The 18746-nt window shown below is 47.8% G+C and overlaps 3 protein-coding genes across 7 annotated transcripts in view; all 3 read right to left on the reverse strand.

Moving 5' to 3' along the window:
- Positions 1-993: 993 nt before the first annotated feature.
- On the reverse strand, positions 994-4747 carry LOC107312375 (tubulin alpha chain). The gene is made up of 4 exons (XM_015859862.3): positions 4685-4747; positions 3020-3242; positions 2691-2839; positions 994-2114 (listed from the first exon to the last, which is right to left on the reverse strand). The coding sequence occupies exons 1-4, from the start codon at positions 4685-4687 to the stop codon at positions 1155-1157; spliced, it is 1335 nt and encodes a 444-aa protein (XP_015715348.2). The 5' UTR covers positions 4688-4747; the 3' UTR covers positions 994-1154.
- Positions 4748-5162: 415 nt separating this feature from the next.
- Positions 5163-12459, reverse strand: UCN3 (urocortin 3). The gene is made up of 2 exons (XM_015859981.3): positions 12256-12459; positions 5163-9330 (listed from the first exon to the last, which is right to left on the reverse strand). The coding sequence occupies exon 2, from the start codon at positions 9319-9321 to the stop codon at positions 8860-8862; it is 462 nt and encodes a 153-aa protein (XP_015715467.2). The 5' UTR covers positions 9322-9330; positions 12256-12459; the 3' UTR covers positions 5163-8859.
- A 4269-nt stretch (positions 12460-16728) lies between these two features.
- Positions 16729-18746, reverse strand: part of LOC107325293 (collagen alpha-1(XIV) chain-like) — a 90453-nt gene continuing 88435 nt past the window's right edge. For all 5 annotated transcript variants that reach the window (XM_085544417.1, XM_085544462.1, XM_085544514.1 and 2 more), the window contains one exon: positions 16729-16902. In XM_085544417.1, the coding sequence (XP_085400543.1) occupies positions 16853-16902 (50 nt within the window). In that variant the 3' untranslated portion in view covers positions 16729-16852. The remainder of the gene's footprint in view (positions 16903-18746) is intronic.

Genomic DNA, 18746 nt, shown 5'->3' on the forward strand with positions numbered 1-18746 from the left:
GGGTTGGAGGCCAAGTTTGTTCCTCAGTGTCCTACAGCAGAGAGTACATAGAGCTCCACCGCTAAATCCTCCCTTGACCAATAGCCAGACTTCTCTTCCATCCCTGGTGCATAGAAGAGCCATACACCAGTACTCTACAGTTGTGGCACTATCAACCCAGGCAGCTTTGTAACCCCAAGGCAGCTAGAGGTGAGATAGCCCCTAGGAACTCCTTTACTTGTTGACCTTGGGACACTGCCATTCCTTTGAGCCCAGCTGTGTAAAGGCAAGATGTGGCAGGTTTTAATAAGAACTCCCCCTATCATCTCAGGTTGTTTAAGCTTTCCTTCAGTGCAACCCAGAGCCAGCACTGTCAGCCCTTCAAGTGAATACAGGTCCAGCTTCCCCACTGCATCACAGCCAGTTCTTTCTCTCAGATCACTTACTGAGAGGAGACTCCCAGTGGTGTCATAACCTGCTCCAGACCAGAGATCAGGTTAATAATAATCAGTTTTTCCAACTAATTAGGTGCATGCAGAGATTCTTCTATAGATCAAGGTGGGCAACCCTCACCCAGCTTCTTGATTTAATGCCTGGAATGAGCTAGAAACAGGTCAAACACCCCCAGAGAGGTCTGACAGACAGCAGAGTATTTAAATTTTCAGCTCCAGACTCCAATTAGACTTCCAGGCAAGCCCAGCCCTGGCAGCCAGACATGGATTGCTTTAGCAGGGCTCTGTGTGGTGGTGGGGGACTAGAGAAACCTGATCCCAGCCCCTGCTGCACCTCATAGGGGAGAGCAGCCTGGAAAAACAGAGCCAGCTGCAATTTGGAATAGGGAGAAAACTGAGCCCAAGTGGGGGTCACCATCTCATGGTGCATTTTAGCAGAGCAGTTGACAAACCCACTCCAGCACATACAAGTGAAAAAGCCTCATGGGTAGGGCTGCAGAAGCAAAGGCACCAGGGCACCCCAATCTAACAAAAAGCAAGAATTTATGGCACTTCAATAAGATATTTTTGCTGATCACCATTTATTCAAATTCATGCTTAACAAAGAGATGCTTTTGGCCAGTCTGTGGAGTTCGCCAGTCACATTGCCTCAAATCTAGTCCCTAACTCCCATAGAATACACAAAAGCTATTCACAACCCAAGCTGCCTTCCCGTAGGCGCAGTTACTCCTCAAACTCTCCCCCATCTCTTCCAACCTCCTCATAGTCCTTCTCCAGGGCAGCCAGGTCCTCCCTGGCCTCCGAGAACTCCCCCTCCTCCATGCCTTCACCCACATACCAGTGCACAAAGGCTCGCTTGGCGTACATCAGGTCAAACTTGTGGTCCAGGCGTGCCCAGGCCTCAGCAATGGCCGTGGTGTTGCTCAGCATGCACACAGCCCGCTGCACCTTGGCCAGGTCCCCCCCAGGCACCACCGTTGGGGGCTGATAGTTGATGCCCACCTTGAAGCCCGTGGGACACCAGTCCACAAACTGGATGGAGCGGCGGGTTTTGATGGCTGCAATGGCCGCGTTCACATCCTTGGGCACCACGTCACCCCGGTACAGCAGGCAGCACGCCATGTACTTGCCACGCCGTGGATCACATTTCACCATCTGGTTGGAGAACTCAAAGCAAGCATTGGTGATCTCTGGCACTGACAGCTGCTCGTGGTAGGCTTTCTCTGCTGAGATGATGGGTGCGTAGGTGGTGAGGGGGAAGTGTATCCGTGGGTAGGGCACCAGGTTCGTCTGGAATTCAGTCAAGTCAACATTCAAAGCACCTTCAAATCTCAAAGAGGCGGTAACAGAGGAGACGATCTGCCCAATGAGCCTGTTGAGGTTGGTGTAGGTGGGCTGCTCGATGCCCAGGTTGCGGTTGCAGATGTCGTAGATGGCCTCGTTGTCCACCATGAAGGAGCAGTCCGAGTGCTCCAGGGTGGTGTGGGTGGTGAGGATGGAGTTGTAGGGCTCCACCACAGCCGTGGAGACCTGTGGTGCTGGGTACACGGAGAACTCCAGCTTGGACTTCTTGCTGTACTCTACAGAGAGCCGCTCCATGAGGAGGGAGGTGAACCCTGATCCTGTGCCTCCCCCAAAGCTGTGGAAGACCAGGAACCCCTGGAGGCCGCTGCACTGGTCAGCCTGTAACACCAGAGAAAGAGCCAGGACAACCAAATTACTGGGGCCTCATTGGACTTAAGCTAAGAGTAGCACATTCAACCATGAAATTCATGGCCAGAAGTTTCACTTCTGCTTTGACATACCTTCCAATAGTGGAAACATTGAATACAATAAATTATTATTTTTCTTAGTAGAGAGAGAGGTCTGGCCATGGCATTGTAGGGCAGATAGAGATTCATAACTTCAGCAGTCAATAGGACCTGGAGAAATTCTACCCAAATCAGGCATACTCCAGAGTTACCACAGCACTTCTGAGGTTCTACAGAAGGAAGACAGTATAGGGAAGGAGAAGCATAAGGAGAAGATACCAGCCCAAAAGTGACCTGTGACATTGGTTGGAATGAGTTCTTAGAGCATCTTCAAGCCCTTGTTTCCCTCTTACTTCCCAAGAAAGTTAACACACACCCATATACATCTCATCACATCACTCCGTGTGACGTGATCAACCTATTAGAGATCCATGCACACCATCACCTCTTGACAGTCAGTGCAACAGCAACCAGTCTGGTGCAGAGGACTTCCCCATGGTATTATTACCATTTTACGGGCTCTATCAACAACTTGTTCTATGATCTGCTTCCCAGTGGTGTAGCGGCCCCGAGCGTAGTTGTTGGCAGCATCTTCTTTGCCACTGATGAGTTGCTCTGGATGGAAGAGTGCACGGTAGGTCCCAGTCTTGATCTCATCTGGAAGAAATAGATCTTAAGGCTGCTGCTAGCATTGTCTGTCAGGTTACTTGCTCTAGTTTAGGTGCAGTTCCATATTGAAACTGGCCACTTAAAATCCTAGTGAGGTTACCTACACCATTCTTCAGGACAGCAAGGGTCACCCCAACAAGAGGTTTGGGGGGACCTTCAACAACTTACCAATGACAGTAGGCTCCAGGTCAACAAACATTGCTCTGGGCACATGCTTCCCTGAGCCTGTCTCATTGAAGAAGGTCCCAAAGGAAGAGTCTGTTTGCCCTGAGGATGCCATGGAGGAGATGGTGCCATCTGACTCAATCCCATGCTCCAGGCAATACAGTTCCCAACAGGAATTGCCCATCTGGACACCAGCCTGGCCAATGTGGATGGAAATACACTCCCTCTGCATTGGGATGGGAGAGGGAAGAATGTTATGAGTATGCACTAAAGAAGTCTAAAGAAGACATTTCTTCTTGCATTTGTGGAGCACACAGCCCACATTCTATGTGCAAGAAGAGCCTTATCCCAGCTTAGTGGCAGCCAGGACACTGTCTCCATAGCAGGCACTAAAGATATATTGATCTAGCAGGAACCACGCATTCACCCTTCAGAGAGTTGTTGCAGATGCAGAGATCAGAGCCTAGTAGTAGGTCCTCCTGTACCTCAGCACTGTTATTATATTGCACAATGATTCTGTTCCCAGGAACAGGCCACAGAGCTGATTAAAGTACAGCAATGTTGTTGTCAAGTCAAACTGCTCATGATTTTTCTTCTCTCTGCCATGGGGCAGAAGGCAGGGCACCACCACAGCCTTCACAGGTGCTCTCATAGCCCAACTGATCTTGGGCAACAGTGCAAAGACACCCCTCCATATTGCAGATGAGTTAAGTTTGGAAAATATCTTTTGATAAGGAAGTTGATGGGGAAACGTCCTTTCACTGTTAGGACCCAGTTATTGACTTGCAGAGCAATTTCTCAACCTGGTTTAGATTAAGTGTAGGATCAACCTTCTGGAGATCCAGCTAGAAGGAATCAAAGGAAGGATGAGTAAAGACTGAAGGTTCATCTCTCTACAAGATGTAGCAGTCACCCCATGAAGCAACTGTGCATGGCTTGAGCTATATGGAGGAGAGTTCATGCACAGGATGTAGCCAAGGTGTTGAACTCTTTGACAGAGGAGACTTTGGGAGGAATGCAATAAAAAAGCCAACACAACAAGCATCAAACTTCACTTTACAAAGAGACTAGAGATACCCAAAGAGGGTTAATGGAGAAAATCTTGTATTCAGCCAAGAAAGCCATGAGTTACAAGATATTTAAGATTGGTATGAACTTTCCTATCACATTTACCTTAAATACCTTGATCTACAGCCTCACTAAAGTTTGATTTGCCTTTACTACCTACTTTGAGTTATGGCCATGGTAGGATTTGTGGCTGGAGACCCAGTAGAGCCGTAACACCCAGAGCAGGGCCAACACATGGATGCTGGAACTATCTCCTCGAAGGTAGACCTTCACTCCCTCACTCCTGATGTACCCCAGCCCTACAGCAGGGCCAGAGGGGCACCCAGCCTGGCCTTAATATCACTACCAGCACAACCTCCAAATTATCCTCATAAGAAGATAGAAGAAGATGCAAAGACATCAGCAGGCAAGTCCTCCCAAAGCTAAGCACCCACCCCAGGAAATCTTTTTCCAAGACTTCCACACTTCACAGCTACTTTCCTTCCAGGAAACCCCAAAGCCAAGGGCAAAGCACCTTCCCACAGCAAGAAAGAAGACACCTCCAGCTCCTACCATCTCCTCACTTGTTAGAAAACAAACCCAAGCCCCAAAACTACTCACCATGACTCTAAACCACCAAAGCTCCTCAACAAAAATCACAGAACCAAACTCAGAGCATACCTGACCTCTCTCTTGGGGACTCTTTTATAGGGAGGGAGGACCAGGCTTGCACTTAGATGGCTCCCTGCTGGCTCATTCCCCCTCCTCTTTCACCTGTGGGCAAAGTGTTCAGGTGTTTCTGTTTCTAGAGGGAGGTGAATGTGGGGTAATGAGGTGCTTTGAAGGATTTGCACCTGCAGGCCTTGGAGGTCTGGAGATTCTTTGGTCTTTTAAATTTTCATCGCTGGTGGAAAATAGGACTGTTACCTGCCTCAGTTTCCCTCCTTCAAAATAGTGATGAGATGTGGTATAGCAAAAAAATTGATCAGAGATATTAAGGCTATTGTGGGATTGATGGAGAACCTGAAACAGCTGTGGGGAGAGGTGATGATACACTGTGTAACACCAGGATTGAGAGGCACCAATCAGGCCATCACTCTGCAAATGGAAAATGCTTTTATTTTCTATACAGCATACACCAAAGCAAGAAACTCACTGACATGGAATGTCCCAGAGGCCAGCAACACAGGTATTAAAATGTGAACTACACCTAAGGTGTGGGGACTGGCTCTATGAAGGCAACTAAACCTTATTGTATGGTCCGCTGGACATAGTTTGGTCAACCCAACTATGGGGTTACCTATCATAGCGAATCTGCTTTAGCAGGGGGTTAAACTCAATGATCTTTAGAGGTCCCTTCTAAACCCTCCAGTTCTGTGGTTCTGTGAACCTCCATCTCACCACCCCTTCTGGGTTCAGTTGGAGTGGTGGGGCCTGTGAAAGGGGAGAGCAGAAAATGAGGTGGAATGGGGAGGTTAAGCAGCTCTGGGGCTCACAAAAAACTGTTTTTCCTCAAAGAATGGCCAGGATGTGGCACTGACAGCAAGGGAAGAGGACAGATTTTTGGAGTTGTTGGTACTTGTTGAGAGTGAGAGAGTTTCTCATCCTTCTCAAGAGTGTGGGGTTGACTTTTGAGCCTTGATGTGCTCCTGCCCATGTCACCAGATGTGCTGCAGTGGATCTATGTGGGTTGCTGGGGTTGGCTCTGTCCCTGGTCACAGCCTTTCTTGGCCCAGCTCAAAACAGGGCAGGATATGCCAGTAGCAGGATAGGGCATAGAGGTGTTGGACAGAACAGCTCACAGGTGGGACAGCACATCCCAGGACAAGGCATGCAAAGAGGAGGACAGGTCAACCTAAAACAAAATGGGACATCTCAAAGGTAGGATAGAATGTCTCAAAACAAGACGGGACATCTCAAGAGCAGAGAAGGAAATCCCAGAAGGTGGTTTCTGATGTATCACTATGGAAGATCCCTGTGTCCCTGGTGTTCTGTGTTCCTGGTGCTCTATGTTCTGGGATATATGGGATACACCTCTTGTGGCCACCACTGGAAATTAGCTTGTTTTTTTGTTTTTTTGTTTTTTTCCCCAGCCAAGACCTCATAGATGTGAACACGGGCACCTTCCCACACAGCAGGAGAGTATTTTTGGCCAGATGCTCAATGCTCATTACATTATACTGCCTGAATTCCTTCCTCAGTCAGATGGGCATGGGGCCTCCTTGATTCTGGGAAGGGATTCAGGACCTACTGTCCTTGGGGAATTGCCAAAATCCCTGCAACATCTCTGGTTTGCGTTTATATGATAAAAGAGCATTGGCATGTGGAGGAGGAGGAGAAGGAGGGTCAGGGGGATCCTGGAGGCCAGGGGATGCCTGGGGGAAAGGATTATGTAGAGGCTGGAAGGGAGCTGACAGTGGAAACAGAAGGATATGATGGTCTGAGTAGACCCACGCTTGACTGCCCAGCAAAGTGAGATCAATATCTTTTGAATGCAGTACCTGAAATTGTGTTCCATCCCTGCACAAAGTGTGGCAGGAAAGACCAAATCCTCACCCAGCTTTTAGGAAACTGCTGTCTGAAACTCAGTGCTGTCCCTGTTAAGCTTTGGCTCCAATTGCTCCCAGAGCCAGGTGGTGGCTGATGGAGATTTCAGCTCTCCTATTTCTATCCCATTTCCTTGGGAAATCCGGCTCCTCTGACCTTTGCCTGCCTCTTGGCCCCTCTGAGCAGCCTCCTGCCTCGCTTGGCAGAGGCTGAGAAGGAGGATTAATTTTGGAAAGATTTGTCCAAACCGGTGCTGGCTGTGGGTGAGTCCCCAAAGGGATGCAGCTGAAAAGGGAGGATCTCTGCTTTCCCCATCACTCACCATCAGCTGCTATCTGTTGTCCCTGGCTCAGCTTTGAGCTTGTTGTCATGGTCTGGTTCTAGCATACACATTTAAACACCTATAGACAACCTCTGTGCTTTGTAAAGACAGCCTGGACAATCTTAGGACATCTCTGGCCAAACCTACAAAGGGACAAGAGGATATCTGACTATATCTGACCTTACTTTGTCCAGGGAGATATGTGTGAGCATGAGTGTCTCAGTTTTCCATCTGTTAAATGGGCACAAACACTGTCTACCACTGAACAGCTCAATATACTCATGGGGGATGGACATGTAGATTGTTGGGCCATAAGATGTGCAAAGCTATGTAGATATTTATGTAGAGCCATGTAGACTAAGGCTCTAGCAGAAAGAATAAGCTCACCCGCCCAAACTCAGCTTCAGGGTGCAGGCAGGAGGGGGTTATTGCACAGAGATGCTGCGGGCACACTGGTGTGTTTTTTGTTGGAGATGTGTTAGGAGGGGAAGATGCTGGAGAATCTGTGGATTTATTTGATTTTTGCTTTTTGATCTAGTTCTAAGGCCCCAAACTGGGGGTCAGCTAGAAGCCTTGTCTGCCCAAGAGTGTTCTCTCTGGGGATGAATTCAGCTGTGTTGCTTGTGGGTCTATCTGCCAACCCTTCAACCAAAGACCTGTCCTCTGTAATATCCCACCTGGAACTCCCTGTAGCTATGACATGGATGGGACTGGAGGGAATTGTTTTGCTGCTCTTGGTAAATTTCTTCTGGAGGAAGAGGGCCAGATTTCTCTCTGTCTCCCAATTTTCTCTCCACATGCTGGGATGGAGGTCAGGAGAGGGTTTCATCTTGCAACTGGGCTGTGAGGTGAAGAGAGGAGAGGATTGAGAGGAAGGGATATATAGCCCAAGGTAAAGTGGGTGCTTGATGATCTGGGGCATGATGGAGAGTGGGTAAAGGGAATCAAGGTGAGCTGGGATGGTTTGACCAGGGGTGTACATTGGGAATGAAGCACCTGGATCTGATGGATGGTGGGGGATGTGGGTGGGGGTTGATTGGACAATACAGACAGCCCTGCAGGTAGGTCTGGAGTGACTGGGAAGTGATTTGTGACTCTTGGGGTCCAAACTCACCTTGAGCTGTGGGAGAGAGGCAAAGACATGCTGCATTCTGTGGTTGCTTATAAATGATAATTTGGATGAAAGGTGATGGATTCTTGGATGAAAGTGCTGGTGGAGAAAAGAGTGGTTGCAAACTAACCTGAAAATCTATAGTTCCCAGCAGGAGAAATTGGGAAATCTCTCCTGAGATCATGGCCAGAGTATCATTTGAGTTTGAGTCAGAAGGGACCCTTAAATTTCGTCTAGTCTAATTCCCCTGCAATGAACAGCGACATCTACAGCTGGTTGCTCAGAACCCTGTGCAGCCTGACCTTGAACATCTCCAGGTATGGGGCATGATCCTCTGACCAGTCAAGGTTTTCCCTTCCCAATATAGTTGTGACTGCAGATGGGGGACAACCTGTGTTTGAAGACTTGAGAGAGAGCACGACCAGGGCTGTTGTAGGAAAGGTTGAACTGAAGGGAGCTTTTAGAAAGGCTATGGACCTGAATGAGAAGCTTCTAGAGGTGATGGGAGAACCAAGCATTGAAAACTCAAGAGACTGTAGCTTTAATAGGGACCTTTCCAAAACAACATGTCCCCCTGCCCTGCTGAAGACACCACCCTCTTCCCCATGCATGGAAATGTCTGGGAGGAGGAATAGGGGAGATTGGGAAGGAAAGGAGGAGGAAAAAGAGATATGAAAGTTAGGTAGCTCTATGGGTCAAAAATAAACAACACTGATATCATACACGGCTGTCAGTCCCCTCCAACCAACTGGTTGGCGCTGGGCATTGGCCCCGTGTGGCCATCCCTGCTCCAAGTCACCCCCTGCCCCGCTAGCATCACTTTCGCCGCCCAATTTGGGCCATGAGATGTGCGTTGGCGGCAGCCTTTGCTCTCAAGTTCTTGGCTTTGGCGATGTTGAAGAGGATGTTCATGATGTTGGTGGGGACGTCGAGGGACAGGGTGACTTTGGTGCGGCGGTCGCTCTTGGCACGGTTTTGGTAGGTCTTCCCTTTCACCTGCGCCTGGGAGGTGTATTTGTAATGGCCTTCCCCTGGGAATGTCCTTTTCCCTCTCTCTTCTTCTGTCTCCTCCTCCTCCTCGGATGCTTCCTCTGCTGGATGGTAGTCGTAGCCACGCTTGTCCAAGACGGTGTTTTCTTCTGGGAGGCTCTTCTGGGCCTCGGTGAGGGCTGCGTTGAGGCAGCTGAAGATGGAGGCGGCGTTGTAGAGGCGGAAGGCCCTGCTGGTTTCTGTGGCACAGAGGAGGGCGAGGAGGAGCAGCAGCTTGGTGTGGGACATGGTGGTTGCCTGCCCAGTGGAGAGAGCAAGAGGAGGGCAGAGATGGGCATCAGCTTCCCAGCAGGCATGGGGCAGAGCACCACCATCCCCTCATCATCCCAATGTCCCACACTCATGGGTTCAACTCCCAGATCCCAAAATCATAGAATCGTTTGGGTTGGAAGGGATCTTTAAGATCACCTTGTTCCAACCCCCCTGTTATAGACAAGGACACTTTACACTAGACCAGGTTGCTGAAAGCCCCATCCAGCCTCGATTCACCTCCTTATTTCAGAGTCTTGAGTTTACCTCCCATGTCCCAAAGTCTTACGTTCACCTCTCATGTCTCACACTCCTGAGTTCATCTCCCTCATCCCACACTCCCAGGTTCACCTTCTACTCCCTACTAAACTCTTGGGTTCATCTCCCACATCTTAAAATCCTGTGTTCACCTCCCACATCCCAAAACCTTGGGTTTGCCTCCTGTATCCTACACTCATGGGATCACCTCTCATATCCCAAAGTCCAGAACTCACCTCTTACATCCTAAAGTCATGGGTTCATCTAACAAGTCCCCCCCAAGGTCCCATCTAACATTCAGGGCAAGTGGGAACGAGTTGCTTTAGGACATCTTCCTCTAAGGTTCAGCCCCCAAACCCTGGGTTTGGGAGTACTAGGTAGGATGGCCAAGGTGTTTTGCAAAATTGAAACCTCTGTGAAAGGTTCATCCATCTCTTTGTTGACATCATGACACAGTAGCATCACTCGCTACTTGAAATGTGATCATTTTAATGTCCCAAAATCTTGATTAAAAAAAAAAAAAAGTTAACATTTTTGAGATAACCTCCGTACTGCAAAACCTTCCCATCTCCAAGTCCGTATACGCACCCATCTGCTCATCTAAAGGTTTACGCCTTTTCCAGGCGGGGATTCTTTCACTTTATCAACAATGGTACAAGCATCCCTACGGCCAGCCCCGATGTCACCCCGACCCTGCAAGTGCCTCGAGGTGGACTTCCATTCCCAATCTTCTGGCCCCATCTTGTGGCAAGAGCATCTCACGGCAAGCTCTGGCCATCGGGACAAGTCACCAGGATGCAGGAACATCTCTTGGGGTCTTCTGGGTGGGTGGATGTCCTCCAAAATTCAACCAGCCCCCCTTATCCCCGAGAACTACTATCTTGGACCTGCTCTTCAATAAGTGAGTCTGTGAAATTGATGTCGCTTTAACTGTCCTTTGCTGTCCCTTTGGAGGAGCAGATCAGGGCAGGTTCATCCCCTTAACTCTGCCCTTTGCTGCCCTTTGGAGGAGAGGACCAGGGCAGATTCACCCCCTTAACTCTGCCCTTTGCTGTCCCTTTGGAGGAGCAGATCAGGGCAAGTTTATCCCCTTAACTTTGCCCTTTCTTTCCCTAGAGGGAGAGGGAGATCAAGGCAGGTTTATATCTTAAATCTGCCCTTTTGCTATCCCTTGTGGAAGGGGTTAAGTGTGGATTTATCCCCTTCATCTAGAGAAAGGAAAGGTATGAAGCAGCTGTGTTACGACCCAGGCAGCATTATCAAAACTGCTACTGCAGGATGGTGAGCAAAACCCTTCCCAGATGCACAACCCCCACATGAATGTGATTTGGGACCCGAAGATCTTTTTCCTTCAGCCCCAAGTCAGACATTGAAATCCTGGGGCTTTACTTACAAATCCTATCAAGGCGAGCATCTTTTCTCCCACCCCAAAACAGATGATTTTCAGCCCCAGATGATGTGACCACCCCATCAAACTCCTAGAAGAACAGAGGGGCTCAGGACATGAATTTGGAAATTGCCATCCTTCCTCAACCCTTTCCTGCTACCCTACACATCCCCAGGCTGCTATTGGAATAGCAGGAATCGCTCTGAAAATGCTCACAGAGCCAGTGAGGCTGCTGGCAGCGAACTGCACTGATATAAGAAGCTGCTGCTGAGCATCTCACCGTCTTCTTCACCGCTCCCTGGTATATCCCACCTGTCTGAAATGGGCTCCACAGCTGGAAAAAAACCTCTTTGGGGACCTTGGCTGAGCAATGGGGAAGGCAGGATAGAAATCAAAGCGAAGCAGCAAAGAAATGAAGCATCCTGATCAGCAGATCTGATTTTAAGCTTATTATTGTTATTATTGTTTTTGCATGGGGGTTTTTCTCCCCTGCCAGAAAGTTTTTTTTTTTTTTTTTGGGTGGTCTTTTTTTTTTATAATAGCTGGAAATGGGTCATTCCTTCCTAAGATCAGGAAGAAGAAGAAAAACTGCAGCAAACCTGAGAAACTTGGAATGAAATCTGCTGCTGCCAGAGGGTGACCCATGAGTGGGAATTGCTGGAACCCTGTGAGCAGTTTCTAGGCATTATAATGGGATGGTGCCCATCGATGGACAACTCTTCCTCTTGGATTTGAAAGAGAAAAGTGAATCACTGCAGCACGGCAGCTCCGGCAAAGTGGGGACAGAGCTGTATCATCCACAGCAGAGGTATAGCATAAAGCTGATTTTTTTTCCCCATCAGAAATGTAAGTCTGGAATAAAGTAATACTGCAAACGAGACTTGTAGACTTTTAAACTCTTTCTGTCTGATGTTGCTTCCCCAATGAACCTCTCCTGAGATGCTGATTCCCAGGGCTCCAAACCCATGCTGACCTGGTGAGGATAAGGCTGCGCCCTCCTCTCCACATCCCTTTACCCATAGCAGTGATCTATATTCCCACTTTCTGATCTCCCAGCATATCCAAACCCTTCCCCTGCCTGATCTCCCTCCAAAAAAATTGCTATAATAACCCCAAATCTATTTATTCTGGAGACAGTCATACTACTTTTCCCTATCCCATTTTTATTCTTTTCTTGCAGAAAGATGTGGAACCTGATCTCCCGAGCACTGAAATATTTCAAGTTTGTGCAAACGAAGCTGGTTAATAAATGAAATCCAGGCACTCACCTGGCAGTCCTCGGTGCTGGGATGGGAAGGGGCTGCTGCGTGCGGCTCTCACTCCGAGCAGAGAGACATCAGCGCCTTCCCCTCAACTTCTGCACCCTCTCTTTTCTTTTATTGTTATTAAGAGGGCTGTGATATATTTTTTTTTCCCCTCTCTCTATGGAAACGCTTTTCCCCTCCCTCGTGTATATATAAAAATGAGCGATCACGGGGTTTGAGTCGTAACTCCAGACGTGGAGCCTTCGTTTGGGCATGATTGCATTAAAATGAAATCAGAAGGAGCTGGCGACGTCACGGGGCTGCAGTGCCTCTCCCCATTCAGAAAGTAAAAAAGAAACAGGAGGGGGGAGAAAAAGACCTCTGAACCCAAAGAGCAGGTGAGACTCACCCAAATACGGGGCTGTCGTCAGTGCTGGGGCTTTGCAGGGTCACATAGATACGTTTCTCCCACTCTTCCTGCACTTAGTGCAAGGATATTTTAAATGCAAAGAATTATTGTGGCCCCTAAGGATGCCTGTCAAGGTTTTCAGCAGTGTTATCCCAGTCATTTATTCTCAAAGTGTGGAGCTGGTGCATCTTCTTGGCTGGGTTTTGCCCACAAGCCCTGTCCACAGTCCCTCAAACTCCCCAAACCCACTGAGGTCCAGCAGAACAAATTCAGATTGCTCCAAGTCTGCAGCCAAAAAGAAAACCTCAGCCCAGTGCCCCAGGACTCCTGGTGTAGTCAGTCCATAGTCTCAGCACTGCCCTAATCCTGGTGTAGTCTTGGAACTACCAAGAGAATGAGATTGGAGGTCTTCCCCAAGTTCTTTACAGAGAGAGTGGTGAGGTGCTGGATCAGCTGCCCAGAGAGGCTGTGGATGTCCCATCTATCCCTGGAGGTGTTCAAGGCCAGGTTGGATGGGGCCCTGGGCAGCCTGGGCTGGTATTAAATAAGAAGATTGGTGGCCCTGCCCGTGGTTGGGGGGGGTTGGAGCTTTGTGATCCTTGAGGTCCCTTCCAACACAGGCCATTCCTGCTGGAAATGAACACAGATTCCTGCTGGAAATGAGGACTGTTCCATGTGGTCCTGGGATGACAGACCTCAAAAAGTCACGTTTCTGGGAAAGAATTCCTCCAAAACCCACCACAGACTGAATGGGCTGTGGGCTCCTGAATGGCTTTAAAGCCCATTGTCTTCAATTGTCGTTGTCTGGGAAAAGAACAAATCCTGTTGAACTTGGGGAAAGATCTCTGAGTCCCCTCACAAACGTGAGTGAAGTAAAGCTGTGGATCTTCTTGGATGAAGACCTTTGAGCTTTTCACAAGGCCCTTGAAATTTCCCTTGAAGCTGGGATGTAGCAACTATCAACAGCAAGAGCTCCCCATTGCTTTCTGTCCCAGGCTGAGCATTTCCCCCTTAACCACCACTAGCTGTTGGCTGAAACACATTGGCACCCACTGCAGCAATTCATTCCTCTTTTCACCCTACGCTTCCAACTTCCAATTTCCATCATTAAGACCTGGAAGACAGTTTTGTTATCCAAACCTTTGGGAACATTGGTTGTCACCAGAAACCAACCTGCCTACAGATGTCAATGCAAGGACTTGAATGAAAAACACCATTGGAGGGACTCCTTCCTAGCAAAGAGAAAGGGAAACCACCACCTGGCCCACAATTCTCACTCTCCAGAAAACATTTCCAACCTCATTTATTGCAGAGGGATGAGCATTCTCTAAGGGCAGCAGGATCCCTGAGCTGTTGAAATCCTGCATCTCACTGCTTTGTGAAAATATTGATGCATGAGAGCTATTTCCAGCTCGTCCCTCGTGGTGGAGCTCCATTAAAAATGATTTCCCTTTACTCTCATTGCAGATGTGGGAGTGCTGATTCTTGACAATCTTTGGCTTCCTTGGGCCAACCTTGGTGAGGTGAGAAGGGCGTGGGTTGGCCCTGTTACCTGGTACTTTATTTATCAATGGGGGACCGGTCCAACTCCTAAGTTTTGTATCTGGAGCGAGTGGTGAGGACTTGGCTGGGATTTATATCCCCTTGTGCTTCCTTGGAGAGACATGTTTGGTATCTTCTTGATCCTTGAGGACTGTAGATACCAGCTGTGGTCCTTGCAAAAAGCTCAGGAGACCCTTAGGTCCTGTTGGGCTCATACCACTGACAACTCCACATGCTTCAGAGTGGGTTAGGGATGATCCACCCACTTCCTACCCCTGATTTTTTGGGGCTGAGGTTGGAAAAAAAGGGGTTGAACTTGCAAAGCCATGTGGGATGGGGGCTCTTGGTGACTGGTCAGCTGATGATTGCTTTATGAATGCTGTGTGGGCACCTCTGTCCCCCTACCTATCAGAAGGAGATGTCACCATCCCATGCCTCACTAGGGCAGAAGGAAACCACTGGAAGTCTTTTGAGGGGCATTTTGGATTCTTCAATCTGGAGATCAATGGGGGAACTCTTTCTTCTAGCATGAGGCATGGGTCTGGCATCACATGGACCCAAAACTGGAGAAGTACTGCTATCCCCAAAATCAAAGCCTGCTGCACTTCTCTGACACGAGGACCTCATGGCTTTGATCATCTCCAGGAGTTTCAGATCTTCAGGTCAAGATGGAAGCTGTGCCATTGCCAGGACTTTGTTATAGGACAGGGAGCGGTATGATGCTAATTAGATTACCTGACCCTTCTTAAAGTCCACTTTCTTCCAGAGGTGGTGGGGCCTTAAACTCATTTCAGTGCATCACTAAAGTGAATTTAACTGTATGAAAGGTGCAGTTTGGGAGTGGATAAGGTCTGCTGAGCTGCTTTCACAATAGTGATCAGTGCTTTTCAATTGGTCTACCCCTTGTGATGGGGTGGATGTCCTTCCACTCCAATGTTTTCTTGGAGCTAAGTGTGTGATGAAGGGGACATTGTGAAAAGTCTTCCTCAATACAAGGAGGTCTTGTGGGACCCTGAAGAGGTGTTTGGCAGTACTTCACCTGAGCTCTTTGGTGACTGTAGCTTTGCATGGGAGGCCAACAAGCATGAGTCCATCATGGTTGAGCATATCCCTGTTTGGGGAAATGTGGGGACAGCAGTTTCCAAAGATCAAAAAACAAGGAAGGAGTTAATGATTAATAACCTGCTTTTCTGGCCTGCAGGCTGGAGATGGATTGTCCCCATGACTATAAAGTTGTTGGGTGAAAAGCAATCAAAGACATGAAGACATACTACATTGGAAGGAAATGGGGTATACACATGGGTCTTGTTCAAAATTCAATCAAGTCAATCCTGTAGTGTTAATAACCAATATAATACTGTGTTATTGTTTTTTTTTTTTTTTTTTTTTTGTTTAGTTTAGGTTTGTTTTTCTTCCTCTTCTTTTTTTTTTTTTTTCTTTTTTTTTCCCAAATGATGAAAACTACCTAAAAATGAAGCCAAAGCATGGTGATGAATGCACTTATCATCCAGCAGATACTGGTGGAGCCATGTAGTGAAAGCCATCTCCATCTCCCATACCGCCAGCAGATGATGGGGCATATTTCTGCGGCTATTTACCCATGTAATGCTTCACTGTTGGGCAAGGAGGCAAATCTGCAAGCTAGACATGGAGACTTCAGGGTGATTTTATTAGAGGAAAATAGGAAAGAGAGGATAGTTCTTAAGGAAGAGAGATGAAAGAAGTCAAGCTGTCTGGTTCATCTCTATTGGGCTGTTTTAGCTGTCACCGTCTGGCTACTGTGGCTCACCGATCCTTGCATTACTCTTTGCTTTTTGCAGAACTCGGAGAGAAGATTTTCCTGTACAGTCTGAAAATATCCGAGCACAAAAATGAACCTCAGGAAAGGGCACCCTCAGGAGCTCGCAGCTGGTGGAGGGAAACGTGGCCCAAACTCCCCAAAGTTTCTCCAAAGAATTACCTAACTTTGAAAAATGAAGGCTTTGTCATGAGTGTCCTCGCAGGTCTCCCTTTTTGCGTCTGTATCTCCAGGAGCAGGACACTTTCCCACCTCTCCACAGCCTCTCTCACTCTTGCCAAGATCAATTTCCTTCTGTGAATCATCGTTTAAGTCTAAACGTGGGCAGCTGGAGAGGATCTTATTAAAATTTCATCACCACAAACGTTCCACTACTGGGAAAAATAAGACACAGCGTCTCATGGTCGTAGAACACCAGAAGCAAAACTCACATCCCAAATACCCATATAAAAGTTTTGGCTTGCTCAAACTTTACACCAGGGCTGCATAGAGGATGCTCTGTAGGTCCATAGGTGGGCAAAAAATGTATTTTCTGAGTTGCTTTGTCCCATGTTTAATAACCTCTGAGATTCAATTGGCGTTTTAAGGGCTGTGGATGTTGGACACTCAAGACTGCCTATTCTCCATCTCATTCTAACCAATGGCAAAGGACTCTTCTTCTCCCACAAAGCTCATTTTTGGTGGGATTCTCCACTCCATGACACAGTTTCGGGAGTGGTTTTTCATCCTGCTGACAGCTTGGCAGCTCCAAAAGGGATGTAGAGGTCAGGTTAATGGTTTGGAAAGTCCCACCACTTTAAGGTAGGACCTTGGTAGTTGAGTCAAAGTTTTGTTGACTAAACCACTTCTTCAAGAACTACCAAGCTTTACCATCAACAGGTTTTTGGGCATGAAATGGATCTTGGTTCTTGGTGATTTCCCTCTAAAAGAAGAAAAAGAATAAAATAGCACCAGAAAAGAAATATTAATCTTAAATCTTCCACATAGCCTTCACCTGTGGTTTTTGTTTGCTATTTCTGTGTCACATTTCCTACCAAATGTTCTCCAAATAGGCATTTCATATAATAGGATCATAGAATCATTAAGGTTGGAAAAGACCACTTAGATCATCCAACTCAACCATCAACCCATCACCACCATGCCCACTAAACCATATCCTGTACACTGTGTGCATGGTGTGTGCCTGCAGCTATGTGGATATCACACCTCCAGTAGGAATAAACCTCTGAAATGAAGAAAAAGTGCAAGAAATATTGTAACTACATCTCTGTGTTTGAGTTATATTGCTTCTACAGCACTTCTTTGCTGCAGGTGTCATGGCCAAGGGCTGGCCACTTAGTTTCATGGGCTACATGGAGGTACTTAGGGTGGTTTTAGGGGCATAGTGGAACATATGTGGGGGATATGGAAACCTGTTGGTGGGACTCAGAGTGTTGTGTAGGAAATGCCCAACACCAAATGGTTGAACCAAAACCTTAGGGACCAGAATGAATTTTCCTTGGTGGTTTCTGGGGTGAGACCGAGACAATTCTTGTCAATCACCAGTTCCTGTACAAGAAGTGTTTCTCCTTGGTTTTACTCCTAACCTATGCAGTAATGATGCTGGAGGTGCATCCATCCCAGCTTTTGCTCTTGCTCACCCCAGCTCAGAGCTGCCTGCTCAACATTAAAGGATTTTCAGGAATTTTCAGTATTTTTCCTCCCTCTTCACAATGTCACAGTCATTGGGTTGTCATTCCACCCTTGCTACGGGCAGGGGATGGTGCTCACTGACAGCATTCTTACCTTCACCAGCAGTGCTGCCAAGTGGCTGCGTGATTGCTATTGCTTCAAAAAGCAATGGATGCCACTCAAAAGTCACCTCCACCACACGGACCAGATGAGGAGGATGGATGTTTTTGCAAGATGCACCTTGCTGATGCTTGGGTCCAGCCTGCATTAACTCCGTGTCCAATTGCATCTCCAGAACCTAAATTACTCTCGCTCTAAAAATACTGGGTAATTAATTTACCTCGCTGGATGTAATTCAGGCTGGTGACATAGTGGTGAACTTCTTTGTTGCTTTTGACTCTGGCAGGAGTGAAAATGGGTCTTCTGTCAGCACCCTCCCAAGCAACCTGTCTGCTTCCATCTGCCAGCAAGGCCAGAGGATGCTGGATGATGCTCGGGGCTTGGCTGTCAGCATTCTGTCCCTTTCAGGGATTGTATCATTATTGAATTACTCAATTACTCCAGTCCAGCCTCTTCATTTCTCACTATCCATTTTCTTTTGTCAAGGTTGCTAAGGAACTACCTGCTGACTTTGGATGCCTCAATCAGGCAAGTTTCTTCCCCCTGCACCTCTTTGCAAGGCTTCACTGACCAGATGTGCCAGACAGAGATGAAATCCCAGTGCAAAGAGGCTAAGTGTGCTTGAGCTATCGGTACACGTATGGCCATATATCCCACGGACTCAGCTCTGCAGCTGCAAAAGGAACAGTGTGGCCACCCATGCTCTGAAATCACCCAGCACTTTGCAAACTCCATGAAGATTATTGAAACTGGCTTGATATGCATTAAAACCTGAACGTGCACCTCTCCTCCTATACTCGGGTCTCATAGCAATGCTCTTTGCTTTTTATGGCTGTTCTCCAGCGTGCGATGTTCAGGAATCTTCTGGCTTCTCCCCGTCTGGAGCAGCTCCAGCTCCCTGCACCTGGAAAGCCAAGGGCTTGCCAGCAAATCACTCGGCCCTAAAAGTCTCCCCGACCCCACAATCAAATCATT

This window comes from Coturnix japonica, chromosome 1 (assembly GCF_054131305.1).
Source record: "Coturnix japonica strain WE chromosome 1, WE-NBRP24, whole genome shotgun sequence".
Lineage (NCBI taxonomy): Eukaryota > Metazoa > Chordata > Aves > Galliformes > Phasianidae > Coturnix > Coturnix japonica.